Raw genomic sequence first — 15,781 nt, 5'->3', positions numbered from 1 at the left:
TACATATACAGAAACTTCCGAGGAGCCCAAGAAAAGCCCCCGGGAGGCCTGCAAGTGCTCCCGCCAGCCTCCTGCCGCAGCGGCCCGCACTGCGGCTGGGGCGCTGGTCAGGGAGCGCCGGGGACCGTGGCGCTGCCCGGGGCTGCTCACATCCGGCCTCAGACAGCCTTCTCCGGGAGGAGGCTCGCCTCAGAGGAGGCCTCGCCGGAGCCCCTCACCGGAGGGCACCGAGGAGATAGAGCCCCGGGCGACTGCCGAGGGCTCAGGACCCGGCGGAGGGACGTTAGAAGCCACCACCGCCCACCGAGGGGGAAGAGGAGGCGGCGGGAGGGAAAGCCATGACACACCCGCGAGCCGCCCTCACCTGCCCGCCACTCCGACCGCCGCGCCTGCCACCCCCGCGCCGCGCGTCCCCATTGGTCGCTCTCACGTCCCTCCCCGCGCTTCCATTGGCCGAGATGCCAAGCTTTCCTGCGCCGAGCTCTTCTACTGGTCCATCCGTCACTCTTCCCTGTGCGTCGGCTCCCGCCCTCTCGCGACAACAACTTTATTGAGGCGCCCGGAGACGGACACGGACAGCGTGTTGGGGGGGCGGCTGCCTGCGGAGATCAGGAGTTCGAGGCTGCCCTGCGCCGCTCCGCCCCGTGCGCTCGGCGCTGTACGTTCTCCATCACCAGTGGAACGGGCTCGTGAAGGTGGACAGGGACACGTTGCGTTTGGTCCCCTCCTGAGCACACACGCATAATGGCAGAGGGTAGGGCAGGACATTAGCATAAGCCTTACAGCAGATATTGCCAATGAGCTGGGATTCGTAGGGCAAGATGTGGGAACTGGGATTTCATGGACCCCGACAGGGCACATCCAAGAGCCTGCTTGTGTGAGAGGCGGTGGACAGACCTCGTCACTGCTCTGAAACATCACCCATCGAACCTTCAAAGCCCCTCCCTCATAACTACAATCATGTCTTTTGTCCTTCTTAAGGCTTGTTTTAATGGGACTCCCATTTGCCCAGCTCTCCCCATATCCCACCACCTCGCTCTCTGGTGAAGGAGATCCTTAGTGCCATGGTCCAGCTGCAGTGACACTTTCCGATTCCATTTCCTGATATCCAGTAAGGGAAACAGATGCAACACCAAGATTTCCTACAGCCCTTCAAAGCTGAATGGATTTCTCAATTAATACAGCCTCTGTGCACAAGATTCCCATGTAAAAAGCAGTTCCTATGCCTAAAGCAGCTCTGAGCCCAGGGGCAGCACTGACACAGGCTGCAGTTGCTACCCCTAATTGCAAAGTGCAGGCAGGGGGGCCCAGGTTCATCCCTGTCCATCGATTCATGGCCCTACCTGCTGGCCTGTGAAGCAGCTGCACGGAAATCTGCCCTCACTGGGCTGTGCTTGGGCGAGTTACATCCCAGCCTGTCCCAGCACCACAATCCAGATTTTCCCAAGGGTGTCTCCTTGCACACAGGATGACAAATATCAGAACATGGCTTTCCTTGAAGGCTCCTGAGGAGTTTCTTTGCTTCACTAAATACAAGTTTTTTCAAGCCATCATGAATCATCTCCTGCACTTCATTTTTTCTCAGTTGCAAGCATCACTTAGGGCATATAAAACCACCCAAGGTGGCTCTAAAATGTAGCTAGCCAGGGAGCTGCCTTCCTCAATGCTCAGGTCTGCCCATGCCCCAACACCCAGGGCAGGAGCATCTCTAACGTATGGCAGAGACTTAGGTCCACACCAGAGTATGGGGTGGTGCATAAGCATGTCTGCTACAACTTATAGCCCGTTCGGGGGCTGCCCCAATTCCACTGGCCCCGCTTCATGTCTCCAAGGAAGCAAAGGTGACTTGCAGCCATTCCAGCTGAGCTGCCTTTCCCGGGGGAAAAAGGAAAAAAGTGCAAACCCCAATTTTCCCCCCTGTGAGGCAGCTAGTGAGGCAGCTAGGTTGTGCTGTGCTGTGACACTCACCGGTTGTTCAGCAGCTGGCTAGCAACCCCTCAAAAATCAATTTTTTTTCTAATGCTGGGTGCCTGCCTGACTCCCCAGAGTCCGTGTTCTTTATGAATCTGTAGTTTTAACTCTTTCTGATGCATTTAGTGCCATATGCCGAGAGCTGGCACATATAAAGCATTTTTTCCCCGTGCCATGGACTGATTCATGCCCTGGGGTGTGCTGCATTTGCAATGGCCCCAGGGTGCCCAGCTACACCCTTCATGAAGCTTCATCCCAAAAATTAGCAGGGGGAGAGAGCACTTGTGTCACTGGGGTGCTTGGGCCAGCTGCATTGAGGGGTGTGTTGGTTCCTGGCAAGGTGCCCTGGCAGGATGGGTGTCCTGATGGGATGGATAACACAGTGGGATGGGTGTGCTGGTGAGATGGGTGCCCTGACGGGATGGATAACCTGGTGGGATGGGTGTCTTGGTGGGATGGGTGTCCTGGTGGGATGGGTGCCCTGACAGGGTGGCCATGTCACCCCAGCTGTCTCCCTTAGCCTGTCCGGGCTCCCGGGGCAGATCTCCAGCGGGAGGGAGCGCTGAGCAGCCCGGGTACAAGTCCTGGTGCCCCCCGGGGCGGGCTGGGAGTGGTTGCCGCCCTGCAGGGCAGGTGACACGGGGGGAGCCGGGCACACGCAGGGACAGCCGAGCCAGGCGGGTCCCGGTGCTGCGGGCGGCGCTGAGCCCGCCACAGGCAGGTGGCAGCAAATCCCTACGGTAGCGCTCGGCGGCACCGAGCCCCGGGGAGCCGCTCCTGCGGGAGGGGAAACCGTCCCCTCTGCACGGGGTGCCTGCCCCCTCTGCACAGGTGACATTTCCCCTCTGCATTTGGGTGACCGTCCTCTCTACACAGGGAATGTGTCCCCTCTGCACGGGGTGCCTGTCTGCCCTGCACTGAGTGCATGTTTGGTCTGCACTGGGTGCATTTCCCCTCTGCTCTAGGTGTCCGTCCCCTCTGCACAGGGTACACGTCTCCCGAGGACAGAGTATTATGCCCCTGTGCACAGGATGTTTGTCTCTTTGGCACACGGTGCATTTCCCCTCTGCACAGGGTGTATTTACTCTCTGCACACGGTGCATGTCCCCTCTGCACAAAGTGCATGTCCCCACTGTACAGGGTTTATGTCCCATATGCACAGGGTGCCTGTCGTGTGTGCAGCGTGCTCGTCCCCTCTGCACACAGCTCTCCTGCACACAGTGCACAGGGTACACATCCCGTCTGCACATGGTGCCCGTCCCCTCTCCACAGGACACGTGCCAGCACCACCCAGGGCTGTGGAGACAGATCAGCTGCACGGGGCTCATGCAGAGGCAGAACTGGTGCTTAGCACAGCTCCTTGGGGTGCTGCACCCCACTGCAGGGCTGCCTGGCTGGCTATGCGCCCAGGACACCTCTGCCCTGGCTCCCCTGGGTGCCCATGGGAGACACATGATCACCTCAAACCACCTCTGCAAGCTGAGCTCTGCTTTTCTTCAAGGGGCTGGACAAAGCACACCAGTCTCTTCTTGAATCAAACCTTTATCCCACAGCTCTCCCACTATACACAGCTGTGTGCGGGCTGAGAGCAGTTGTCACTTCATTAAAAAGTAAGTGTTTTTTCTGAAAAAAATGCTCCTGAGGGGACCTGAAAGTCCTCAGGCACTTCACCTCAGCTATAGGCACTGTGCACATCCCAGGCCAGCACCTCCCATGGGCACCTGCACCCATTCCACTGGTCTGGTGGTTTTCCCAACTCCAAATCATACCTGGGGAGGCTGCAGAAGGCACTGAGGTTGGGGGCCCACAGCTCTCAGGCAGCTGCTGCTGTCAGATGGGTGTACAGGAGCAGGCAGGGCAGGCTGGCAGCCACAGGTGTGGAGGTTGCATGCCCATGTACCATCCTGGCACACCTCTGGGAACAGGGAGCGGTTGATGCCGGGGGCCCTTCCTGAGAGGGGAAACCCCATCCACATCCCAGCTTTGTTTCTGGTGCAGGATGTGGTGTCTGGCCCCAGGGGGGTAGCTCAACCCACAGCCCCTCTGCTACACTGGCTGGGGTCACAGCCCTGCTGCACCCAGCTCCAGCATTGGGGCCACATCAACCCCTAAGCAGTCTTGTTTTGCAGCAAAGCATCTTTCCCCCCTTTTTTTTAATGCGTGTTTTTTTTTTTTAATGTCATTTTTTAAGGACAAGGCATGCCCTTAAACCTCAACTTCAGCACTAAGCCTCTACTGCAACACAGACAGGGTGCTGGGATGCTGCTTAGGCAAAAGACACACTAATGCAATAAGGCAACACATTTAAAAGGCAAATGGGTGCTGAGCTGGGTATTGCTTTTCTCACTAGTGAGACTGAGTGCTGAGCAGGCTAGGCACCCCCTGCAGAGCTATGCACTGAAGCTGGGGAAACCTTCGGGGAAGGGGCAAGCAGCTCCCCTGGGTGCCTGGAGCATCCTGGGAAGGGCTTGGGCATTAGGGACTGGCACTGCCACATTCCCTCCCTGCAGACACCCCTCCTTGTGCCACCTAGCCTGGCAGAAAGGACTGCATGGGTGTCAAAGGGCCTCCATTTCAGGCCCCAGGGCTTGTAAATTCATCCTGTCTCTGGCACCTGATCACCAAGGGCTGGATGGGACATCCCCGCTGGGCTGAGCTGTCCCCCTGCATGAAGAGGCAGGGAAGGGGCAATGGCAGTGGGGTGCCAGGCCTGGCAGCGGGGCTGGGAACCTGCTTCTGTGGCAGGGCACACCCAGGGGATGTGCACGGGCAGGCATGAGCAGCCACCCTAGCCGGCAGCAGGAGCTCCTGTGCCTAAAAAGCAACGTTCACTTGGCAGAGACTTTCAGAAGTAAATCACAGCCCCACACACTTTCCCATCTGCCCACCTCCTGATTCCAGCACGCTGCAGCCACCCACCATCAGGGCGCAAAACACAGCCCCCCACCACCCCAAAACAATTCCCACACAGGAGTCACAAGCGGTGACAGGGCTCAGGTTCCAGCACAACAGCAGCACTCACACCTTCAGCCAAGGTCTTTTATTTCCCTCCAGTTTCACCACTGGTACAGAAAATAGAAAACATGAAAAAAATATGGTTTTTATGCCCCCCACCCCCCATCCCTGAAGCGTGCCAGCTATTTACAGGCAGAGTTGAGTGGCTCAGTGGCAACAGCTGCACTTGCTGCTGGACGGCTCCTTGCACACGCAGCCCTTGGCGCAGTTGCTGCAGCTTGCGGGGCAGCAGGAGCAGCAGCCTGGGGGGGACATGAGAGTTAGGGGGTGGATGGGAAGGAATGGGGATCCCATGGGGCAGGGGCACCCCTATGGAGAGTGGGAAACACACCCCACCCGCCAACCCCATGGGTAGGACTGTGATCCCATCAGGGCAGCAGTTGGGGGTATCTATGGAGGTCCTACAGGGCAGGTGCACCCTCCCAAAAGGGAGAGAGGGGGATTCTCCAGGGGGCAAGGGAAGAATCCCCATAAAGGTCCTGCAGAGCAGGGACACCCCCTCGAAGTGGAACATGAGGGTCTCCAAGGGTCAAGGGAGGAAGGAAGGATCCTCATGATGGTACTGCAGGGCAGAGGCACATCCACGGGAGAGGGGTGGGGTCTCTATAAGCAGTCCCACAGGGCAAGGGGGGGTTTCTATACAGGACAAGAGTCAGGAGAGCCCCATGCGGGCACCACTAAAGGAAAGGGAGGTGCCCATGAGGGTCCAACAGGGCAAGGGCAGCCACCCAAGAGAATAGCTGTGCCCCCCGGGCTGAGCCCCCACTCACTCTTGCGGCAGCTCTGGCAGCGGCAGTTCTTGCACTTGCAGGACCCGGCGCAGGAGCAGGAGTCACCTGGGGCAGAAGAGGGGCAGAAGAGGGGCCGTGAGCGGACTCGCCGCAACGGGACTGGACGGGCACGGCCGGGAGGGGAACGGAACAGCACACTTACCGGCGGCACACGTGCAGTCCTGGGGATCCATGGCTCGGCTAGGCGCGGCTTAGCTAGGCGCGGCTTGAATAAGCTCAGCTACACACGGCACAGCTCGTCTGGGCTCGCAGCAGTACCGAGTGGCCCCGGCTGCCCCGTATTTATGGGGTGGAGGAGCAGGGCGGTGCTCGGCGCTGCGCACGGCGGGGCGGGACGGGACCGTGCGCACCGGGACTGTGCTCACCGCCGGGCCGTGCTCACCCCGGACCGTGCGCACCCCGGACCGTGCGCACCCCGGACCGTGCGCACCCAGGACCGTGCGCACCCCGGGGCGGCGCTGAGCCGCCAGCCGTGCTGCCCGGGGGGCCGTGCCGGGGGGCCGTGCCGTAGGGCCGTGCTCACCGGGGGTCGTGCGCCCTCCGGGCCGGTGCCGTGCTCACTGGGGGCCGTGCCGTTGGGCCGTGCCCAGCGTGGGCAGTCCCGTGGTGCCGTGCCGTCACCGGAGAGCCGTGCTGCGCTGTCCCCAGGGCTGTGCCGTGCTCACCCCGGGTCACGGACCTGCCCGCACCCCTCATGGCTTCCAACCACGGGGTCCTACCCGCACCCCTTTCTGCCACCACCCCCTTGGCAGGGTGCTGCAATCTTGGGGGTCCATGATGCTGGAAGATGCCAAGAGGGGGGTGACAGTGCTGGCACGGCATCGCCACCAACTCTTGCACATTTGCGACAGCCCCGTGACAACACCTGCCCTTCTCAGCCCCGTGTGCCCAGCGCTGGGATGCGGCTGTGCCCCCACCCTTGGGGAGGCTATGGGATGTGTGTGGCTGTCCCCAGGGATGGGGCAGTCTCAGCATCCTCGGGGAGAGTGGGATGGCCCTGGGGCAGCCTCCATGGGGCTGGGGTGCTGGGCTGGACCCCAGGAGGGGTGGGCATAGGGGTGCAGCACTGGAGTGCAGCGTGGGATCGTGGCGCAGTCTGCCCAGTGGCTGCTGGGAATCATAGCTTTGTGTCATTGCTGCTGCCTGTGGGTTGTCCCCCTTGTCACAGTGTTTACGTCCCAGCTAGCTTCCACTGCCTCCCTCCTGCCCACAGCCAGCTTGGTATCTGGCATGGAAAACAGTGGCTGGGCAAGGGACAGGCTATTTCCACACCTGCCCTGGTGCTCGTGGTGGTGGCAGTTTTGTTGCAAATAGGACAAGTCTGGGCTCAGTGCTGGTGTGTGGACGGGGTTGGTCCCTGCAGAGCCTGGGCCAGCGAGTGCTGGAATGATGAGCTGGTTGGTGGCCCTGGCAGGTTGTGCCAGGGAACAGCTTGTGCTTGTTTGCAAAAACATGGATTTTTTTTTCCTGGCAGTCTTTCATGGGCAGCAGTGAGGGAGTGTAAATACGAGGCTAAGCCAGCAGGCGTTGCACTTGCCACTGGCTGAGCGGGAAAGGAGGAGAAGTGAAGTCACGGTGCACGTGTGGTCTTATTGCACATAAACACGGGTTGTGAAATCGCTTCCTGGACACTCACCCAGCACATTGCTGCTGGCCAGTGCTGCTGCTCTGCCCCCTTTCCAGCGGGGACGAGCTCTGGTACACCCCTGTTTGAAGAAAGCAGAGCCCCCCACAACCCAAAATGAGGACGTGCACCCCGACATGGGGCTGTACTGAAAGCAGGGGATGACTGTACAGTGGTGAGGTTGCGGAAGAGGCAGGAGAATTCCCAGATTTCTAGGAATCCCCCCAGGTCACCCATGGATAGGCTGTGCCAGGTCCCAGGGCATGTGGCCCCAGGCCTCCAGTCACTGCAAGCGGGAAAGGGCAGCACAGCATCCCCATGGAACAGTGTGTAGAGCAGGAACGGGAAAGAACCTGGAAAATGCCCTGTTTTGCAATCTGGGCATTTCTGCTGGATAATGAACTCACTCCGTGGTGAGACAGGGATGAATGAGCCATGTGTCCCCCGAGCCGCAGGCTTACCCAAATGCCGGGATGCAGGGCACATGCCAGACATCAGCTGGGAGTGGGGACCTTGTGGGGTTCCTCACATTGCTGCTGGTAATTACGGTTTCCTGGGGCTGGCCACGAACAGGCTGTGCCTGTGGAGTTCCAGGTCCAACTCTGATTTTTACAGCAGCTGTAAAGTGAGCAGAGGAACCACAGCTGCCCAGCATGGGTGTCAGGGCTCAGAGCTGGGCTGCTTGGACCCCCATATGTCCCCTGCTTCCCACGCAGGCAGGGCACAGCATCCGATAGCTGTTCTCCATTGTGCTGCCATGGACCATGGGGATGCACAAGGGGCAGAGCCACAGGGCAGGACTGATGCAAACCCATTGGCGACAGCAAGGCTGGAGGGTTGCTGTCTGCCCCAGTGGTTAAACCACATGTTTGGGGATAAATCCTAATAGGATTCACAGTTTGGGTGCTCACCTACGATGTTTTTTACAATGTTGGCACATAAATCTCTGTGAGTAGGAAGGAACAGAGATAACTCTGCCGTTTGCAGAATGGAGTTTAGGTTGATGCTCCAGAGCCGGTGCTGCACCCTGCCTGCGGCATGCCTGCCCTGCCCTACATTTCAGCTGGCACAGGGACGTACTTCACATTCATCGGAAGCGTGGAGTGGTGGTGACATCTCAGGAAATGCCCTGGGGGAAAAGCCATCCTGGACTGGTGGGCAGAGGTGGCCTCAGATGTACTGAAACCCTGGCTTAGTCCTGGCGGTGGTGGCTGGTCAGGTCAGGGAGGGGTTTGGAGCTTACAAAAGCCACAAAAGGCTGCATTTGGGGAGTGCAGGGACAGACAGGACCCCTTGTGTGTCCTAAGAAGCAGCACGGTGCCCTGTGGCACCTGGGCTGCAGCATCCTGGCAGTGGTGTGGCTGTGTTTGGGCAGGGTGAGCATCACACCCCAGCATGGGCATCACACCCCATCATGGGCATCACACCCCATCATGGGGGTCGGGGCTCCCCACAAGGCTTACAGTGGTTGGAGGGGGATAAGCAGTGTGGTTCTTCCAGCCAGTTCAATTAAACTGCCAGGAGTCAAACCTGTTCCCCTGCCACAGCACCTGCCGTGGAAACGTTACCCCTGGAAATGGGTAGGGCTGCAGCGGTTATTATGCTGTCGGTGAAGGCTTGTAATAACGAGCTGCTCATTAGCCCAAGGATTTCTGGTGGAGGAAGAGAGCATGGGATTTGCCCTTGGGTAAGAACAGGGTGGGGAAAAAAAACCCCAAACTATAAATTACCTTGTTGTGCAGAGAAAGTGTTAAAGTAAGAGTCAGAGCTGCTGACAAGGAGGGCAGAGCCAAGAGTGGAAGAAAGGAGCAAAAATAAGACACAGGCTCTTTGCCATGACCCCCAAATGTGCTGCCTTCCCACTCTCCAGGGAAATCCCCCCTTCAACAAAAGTGCCAGGTTCCTTATAGACCTTTATATACACATTGCTTTATTTAGGTAGCTTATTACATGTCTAAAGTGGCAAACACTAAAGATACCTGAAAACATATAAAAAAAACTCCAACATACACAATAAGGTTAAATTTCTTCAGCCCCTCAGATGTGCAGCACCCGCAGATGTGCAGCCAGGGATCCCTATTTGCAGCAGCTGCACTTGGCAGAGGGCGGCCCCTTGCACACGCAGCCCTGCGCACACTTGGCACAACCCGCCGGGCAGCAGGAGCAGCAGCCTGTGGAGAGAAGAAAAAGTGATCAGGTACATTCCTGGTGGGGCTTGGGGGTGTCCCATAGGGGATGGATCGTTTGGAGACCTCCCACCGACCCGTGTCCTCTCCCTTCAGCAGCATACCCAACCCCATCAGCATCTCCCAGGGTGTTTTTGCATCCAGGGCTGGGAGGGTGTGGGACCCCAGAGGCTCACTGGGCACCCCCCAGCCCCTCTCTGTGCAAACCCTCCTGCACATGGCTCTGCCCCGGGGTGATGGCATCAGGAGCAGCTGGAAGAAATCCCACTTCTGGTTTCCTCACGTAGCATCCCCTTGCCCTGAGCCTGAGGCACCAGTGAGGGGTACACAGAGTTTTGGGTTATATCGTCTGGCTCATATTGCCTGGTGGCGGGGCAGAAGGGGGAATTCATGGGGTGCTCCTTTGGGAGCAAAGTAATACAGGAGGAATAAACTCAACTCTGGCAACACTGAGCCTGCTTTGATTCAGTGTGGCCAAGGACATGTAGTGAAAGCCCCCACGAGTGTTTCTGCCTCCCAGCCCCCTGTGGGGCTTGGGCTCCTCCCCCTTACCTTTTTTGCATGATGTGCATTTGCAGTTTTTGCATTTGCAGTTGTCCCCACAGGTGCAGGTGCCACCTAAAACACAGAGAAAAGGAGAAAAAAGGGTTGAGAGGAAGTGGTGGAAAGGAATCCCCACATCCCCAGGGATGCTCCAGGCGAGTGCGGCAGGAAGAGCACCGCTGCCCTTCTGAGCATCCTCTCTCCAGCAGCAGTGGCTGGGGCTGAAGCTCCAGCCTCCCTCGGTGGGGAGGTCTTGGCATTCCCGCCCGTTCCCAGCAAGATGCTCCAAGTGTGACACCGCAACACTGGAGGAGGATTCCAGCAGGCAGCCCGGCCAGGCCAGGACAAGAGCATCGGGGATGGTGGAGGAGGCCACCAGGCGGGTGGTCCCACAGGGATGCTCCGTCTCCTGCATCCCCGCAGGTCCAAGGCGGAAGGAAGCGCTGCCTTACCCGCGGCACAAGGGCAGTCCTGGGAGTCCATGTCTGCCTGGGCTGTGTGCTGGCTGTCAGACGCGTTGGGCGGTGAGAAGAGCAGCTTTGGCAGGACTCACAGCCGCCTCCTATTTATCCTTGGCCAGGCGAGAGCGAGTGCAAAACCTCCGCCCCTCGCAGCCTGCACACGGCTCAGCCCGGCACCTGCCCCGGGCGCTGCTGATTCACTCCCCGGGCAGCCAGGCAGGACTTGAGGCTCCCATGTCCCCCCTCTGGTGCTGGTGGCAGCAGGTGGTCTGACTGGGTGTCCACCACTCTGCCACTGAGATGTTGGTGGAGGGGTGCAGAGAACAGCCAGCTCTCATCACATGGATGGCACCTGCTTTGGGAGCACTGCTCCACTCCCAGGGGCCGAGGGGGTGTACCCAGCAAGGCGCCCCCGACAGGCGGGGGCTTTGCCAAAATCAAGGTGTTGAGCCCCTAGGTGTCTTGTGGGGGTGCATTGGTCCCAGGGCTGCCACCACTGCTGGGAACTCTCAGCCCCTCCTCCAAGAACCAGCACAGTGGGGTGCTGGGGAGCTGGCACAGTGAGGTGACAGGGGTGCAGTCCCTGTCCCAGACCCCATCCTGTGGCTCCAACACCCTCCCCACAAGCAGGAGCAGCAACAAGCTGAACTGGCCCAGCTAGAGCCTGCCATGCCCTCCCAGCGCCCCGGGATGGCGGCGCCCACGTCCCCTTGGCGCCGTGCATGGCACCTCGGGGGCCCTGTCTCCTTCCCGGCTCTGGTGCCTCGTCCCACTTATCTGAATTAATTTCCGCACACCATTATCCGTGTGTGCAGGGGAGGAGGGTGACGGGCAAGCTGCCATTACCCTGGTCAACACCTCTGGCAGGTTTTACCCACCCACTCGAAAGAGCAGTGAGGGTTTGGGGTGGAAGGTGTGAAGTGATGCTTTCTGAGATGCTGGGTGCAGGGAGGGACTGCCCAACAGCCAGGAGGCATTGCCAGCTGTGGAACATCCCTCCTCCTCACTCCTGGAGTTTTGTGTGCTCCCCGATGTTGGTGATATCCCAGCCTGGCTGCCCCGCACTCTGAAACTCCTTTTCTTCGGGGTTTTATCCCATCTGGGGTTTTGCCTGCGGTGCCTGGCTAAGGCGGTTTGTTGGAGGCAATGCTAATCCAGCTGAAACAGCGGGCCATGGAGTATTTTTACCACCCAGCTGTCTGGGCATGTTTGGAGCTTGTTGGGTGGCGAGCAGTGCCAGCACCCGACTTGGCGTCTCCTCCCGCCCAGCCAGGCCAGGGTGGGAAATCGGTACATAAAAGCTTGAAGAAGGCAGAGCTGATGGGCCACTTCCTCGTCCCTGCTGCCCTGGTAGTGGCTCGTTAGTGCCCCAGCATGCCAGCCCCGCAGTCGTGTGAGTGTCACGCTGCCGCTGATGTACCGGGGCGTGATGGTGGGGATGGTTCCAGGGACCGGGCGCGTGCCAAGGGCGTCAGTTGCTCTTGCGGCAGCAGGGAAACACAAACGTGCTGGGGAACACGCATACAAGTGACCGCCCACCAGCCTTGGCTGCAGCCCCCTGTGCTGTGGGTGTCACGGCAGAAGGGGGGGGACATCTCCTCAGAGTCCTTCTCCTGAAATAACCAGCTGAGCACTCCCACAGTGCAGGAATATGCCCAGGAAAGTGCTTCCAGCTGTGTTGGGATGGATGCATGGGGAACAGCAACGCCACCGTGGCAGCCACTGTGTCGTCCCCCACTGTCTAGCACCCTTGACCATCCAGGCAAAGCTGTAGTGTGGGCAGATTGTCCCTGTCCCTGGCTGGTGGTGGCCCAGGGATGCGGGAACAGGCAGCCCTTCCAAAGTGGTTCTTCTCCTCCAGCCCAGGGGAGGAAGGTGAAGCCCATGTCAGTGGAACAGAACAACATCAGCTGTGCTGTGCATTCCCTGCCGTGAAAGGACAGGGTAGAGGCAAATCTCTTCAGCACCTATCCTCAGTTCAAACCCCATCCCTTTTTGCTCTTCTTTCCTTCATTTCTTTCCAGCAAGGGAAAAAGCATCTTCCAGGTGATACAGGAGCAGGGGTCAGGGCTCTGGGAGGTCCTGTATTGCTCCCAGTTTGTTCTGTAACTAATTTGAGATACGGCTAGAGTAGTGTGTTGTTAAACAGACATGCATCAGCCACAGCAATTCCAGGAGCACCCTGGAGCTGCAGAGCTGGGACCCCAGGAAAACCTGCCTGCTACTTAAATACCCCGTTACAAGGCCCTGTGAGCCCCAGTTTCCCATGTTGGTCCATGCTTTCCATTTGCTGGGAAAGCCTGGGGGTTCCCCATAATTTAAATGAGCCTGATGCTGCTCCCCAGAGCCCAGCAAAATAGGCAGCATCCCTGCACAGCCATTATTCATCAGCCCTTGTCGTGCCAGAGCTGTACCCCTTGGTGGTCATGTCCCCTGCATGGTATTCCTGGCTCCATCCCCAGGCACATCCGTGACAATCACGCCAATACTGCTGGGCAAATTAGGGCAGGTGAGTCGGCACGATGCTCTGATGCTTCAGGCAAAGCTGGAGATGACACTCACTGGTGGGATGGTGATGGCTGAGCCTGGGTAATGACTCTGCAGGGCATGGCAGGAATGGGGCTCCCCAAAAAAGAGTGAAGGAGGCTGGAACCTTCAGGAAGGCACGGTGGAGGCACCCATCCCTGTGACAGGCATCTGTGACACCCAAGGTGCCTAGAGCCGGTTGCCAAAAGCCATGGGATGGCGCTGGGGCTGGTGCTGGTGGCTGGCAGTGACTCAAGGCTGGTGCCAGGCAGGTGAGGAGGAGCGTGCAGCAGCCAGGTCCCGAGGAGGTGACTGGCACAGGTCTGCCCTGACTCCCCGCTGAGGGATGTGTGGCTCCTGTCACCCACAGTCATGCTGTGGCACATGACAAACCTGCTTCTGCCTCCGGTTGCCTGTGATTTTCTGTAGTCACCCCAGCACATCACCTTCAGCAGACCTTGTGGGTGACTACAGGTCCCTCTCTTCCCATTCTGAGGGTATGTGTGTCCCCAAGGCACTCTCTCCGTGCTCATTGTCCCCTCCCAAGTAGTGCTGGGTTGGGTGACCCATCCTTCTGTTGGCAAAGCACCATGGCTCAAATTGGTATGGCCCACAGGTACAGGTGTCAGGGAGATACAAAACCAGTGTGGGCACAGGACAGATCACAGGGAACAGTGCCTGGGGCTACACTGCCCCTTACCATTGCCTGCTGCTTGCCAGGCAGGGTGCTGCTGCCCATGGCATCCCGGGTGTGCAGGGCACCCAGGGGTGTCCCTGACCCTGTGGTGGCAGCGGGGGCAGCTCAGCTCTGCCCGTTCCAGCTCCCTGTTCATGTTGGAGCCTGGGCAGGAGAGCCGCGGCTGGGGCTGAGCTGCCGGGAGTGCAAGGAGCCATCACCCACCTGGGACCAATCTTCAAACCAAAAAAGAGGAAATAAGGGTTTTACGCATCCCCCCCCAGCACCCAGCAAACACACAGCACACTCAAAATGCTGAAAGCCAGCAGGAAGCCATGGGAGTGATCACTGCTTAGAAAGCAGACTCGGCTTTTATTTGACGGGTGTCTCAGGTTTCTATTTGCTGATGATAAACAAGTGTTTAAAACATGGGAAATAGGTGCTGATGTCATTTTGTTTTGCCAGAGCTTGCCAGCCCTTTGGCAGAGGAGGAAGAGGATGAATCACCCCTCGCCTGCCCCAGGAAGCCGATCCCAACCGTTCCCCATGTGCATAGGCAAAGCCTTGGAAACCATCTGGGAGTGAAACCGGATCAGTGGGCTGACTTCACACTGCGGAGGCTTCTTTTATTTTTTTTTTCCCAGGAAATGGTGAGCAAAGACATGTTCTGGTCTCAGTGGCAGACATGAGCTAAGCCCATCACCTGCTTTCCCTCCTCACTCCTTTCCCAGGAGCTGCCCGCTTTCCTGCCAAACCCCTGCCTGCACCTCAGTCACAGCTTTGGGAAAATATATCCCAGTTGACGCTTCTCCAGATGTTCAGCTATCAGCAAAGACATGGTGTGTCTCCGTTTACCCGGGTAAACACACACCTCAGTGGGCTTCGCTGGCCCATAATCACACCTGTAGCAATAGAAACCTTTGGCACGGGCCCTGCTCGCAGTGGGAAGGGGATAAGCAGATTTTCATTAAGCAGGAACTGCACCTCATGCAATCCTGCAATGCTTTCACAACCCTGCAGCGCACTTTGATGTGGCTTGTTTGGGAGCCACCTTGCAACCCAGCCGGCTGCGCCAGGACTGGGACTCCAAGTCCAGGTTTCTGAGCCAGGCTCAGCCACCAGCTTGTCCCATAGCTCTGGGCAAGGGCTTGAAATTTATTCTGTGTTTCTTATCTGGAAACGAGCTATCAATATTACCTCCCTCTTGAAAAAACAGTGCTGAGAGGGTGGTGATTTGCTGATTATTCATCCTTAGGGGGAAGGGAAAGGAAGAAATGCTGAACCGATGCTGTGAAGTTGGGTCCAGGAGGGTGAGCCTGACCCTGCAAACTCCCCACCAGTTTTGGGGTGGGGGACCCCAGCACAAGCCCCCACCTGCTGATGTGGGGTTTTTGGGCTGGGTGATGTGTGTTTGGGCATGTCTGGAAGATGAAAGGGCTGATTCGTCTTTTGATCATGAAAGTCTCATAAATGTTAATGGGAATTACTTCGAGGCCTAACGAGAGCAAAATTGCAGCCCCCAAGGGGAAGAAAGGGGGGAAGATGGACTAAACTTTGGCTGGCAAAAAAAAGGGTTCACATTTACCTTGTCCCCCACCAGTGAGAGCAGGGTACTGGTGGGTCAGGGGTTCCCCCGTATCCCTGCAGACCCTCCTGGGAAATGGGGTCCCCAAATGTCCCCCACCTTGCCCAGCACTGCTGGCACCTGCACAGACAAGCTTTAAGCATCACTTTAACTCTTGTCATCACTTTTGCTCATAAACGTAGTGCTTTCCCAGTGTACAATTTGGATTTTCTTCTTTCTCTTGTTTTTATTTCCCCTACATCTCCCTTCCCTTTGTGTCTTTCAGGTTCCCACAGACTTCAAACTCACCTGCTCCAACTACTTGCCACCTCCTGCGGCTGAAACGTGACCTGGAGTTTCCAAGTATCGTTACCTTGGGCATATTTAATTATTTTATTCCCTTTTAGCTGCTAATTAGAAGCCA

At 58.0% G+C, this 15,781-nt stretch overlaps 3 protein-coding genes across 4 annotated transcripts in view; all 3 read right to left on the bottom strand.

The window, feature by feature from the left end:
* NUP93 (nucleoporin 93) overlaps positions 1–522 on the bottom strand; it is a 78,261-nt gene extending 77,739 nt beyond the window's left edge. The window contains exon 1 of one of the 2 annotated variants that reach the window (XM_005504774.4): positions 365–522. The gene's annotated coding sequence lies outside the window, so the exon portion shown is untranslated. Of the gene's footprint in view, positions 1–218 lie in introns of both variants that reach the window. The other variant, XM_021290714.2, reaches the window with a different exon arrangement.
* A 4,474-nt stretch (positions 523–4,996) lies between these two features.
* Positions 4,997–6,154, bottom strand: LOC135575360 (metallothionein-2). Its single transcript, XM_065028938.1, has 3 exons — positions 5,920–6,154; positions 5,757–5,822; positions 4,997–5,228 (listed from the first exon to the last, which is right to left on the bottom strand). Exons 1-3 carry the CDS (start codon positions 5,948–5,950, stop codon positions 5,134–5,136), a joined length of 192 nt encoding a protein of 63 aa, XP_064885010.1. The 5' UTR covers positions 5,951–6,154; the 3' UTR covers positions 4,997–5,133.
* Positions 6,155–9,305: 3,151 nt separating this feature from the next.
* On the bottom strand, positions 9,306–10,758 carry LOC102090214 (metallothionein-1-like). Its single transcript, XM_005504773.2, has 3 exons — positions 10,583–10,758; positions 10,140–10,205; positions 9,306–9,572 (listed from the first exon to the last, which is right to left on the bottom strand). Exons 1-3 carry the CDS (start codon positions 10,611–10,613, stop codon positions 9,478–9,480), a joined length of 192 nt encoding a protein of 63 aa, XP_005504830.1. The 5' UTR covers positions 10,614–10,758; the 3' UTR covers positions 9,306–9,477.
* Between the last annotated feature and the right edge of the window lie 5,023 nt (positions 10,759–15,781).

Source organism: Columba livia, chromosome 13, assembly GCF_036013475.1.
Source record: "Columba livia isolate bColLiv1 breed racing homer chromosome 13, bColLiv1.pat.W.v2, whole genome shotgun sequence".
Lineage (NCBI taxonomy): Eukaryota > Metazoa > Chordata > Aves > Columbiformes > Columbidae > Columba > Columba livia.
This window is presented reverse-complemented; position numbering and strand designations above follow the sequence as displayed.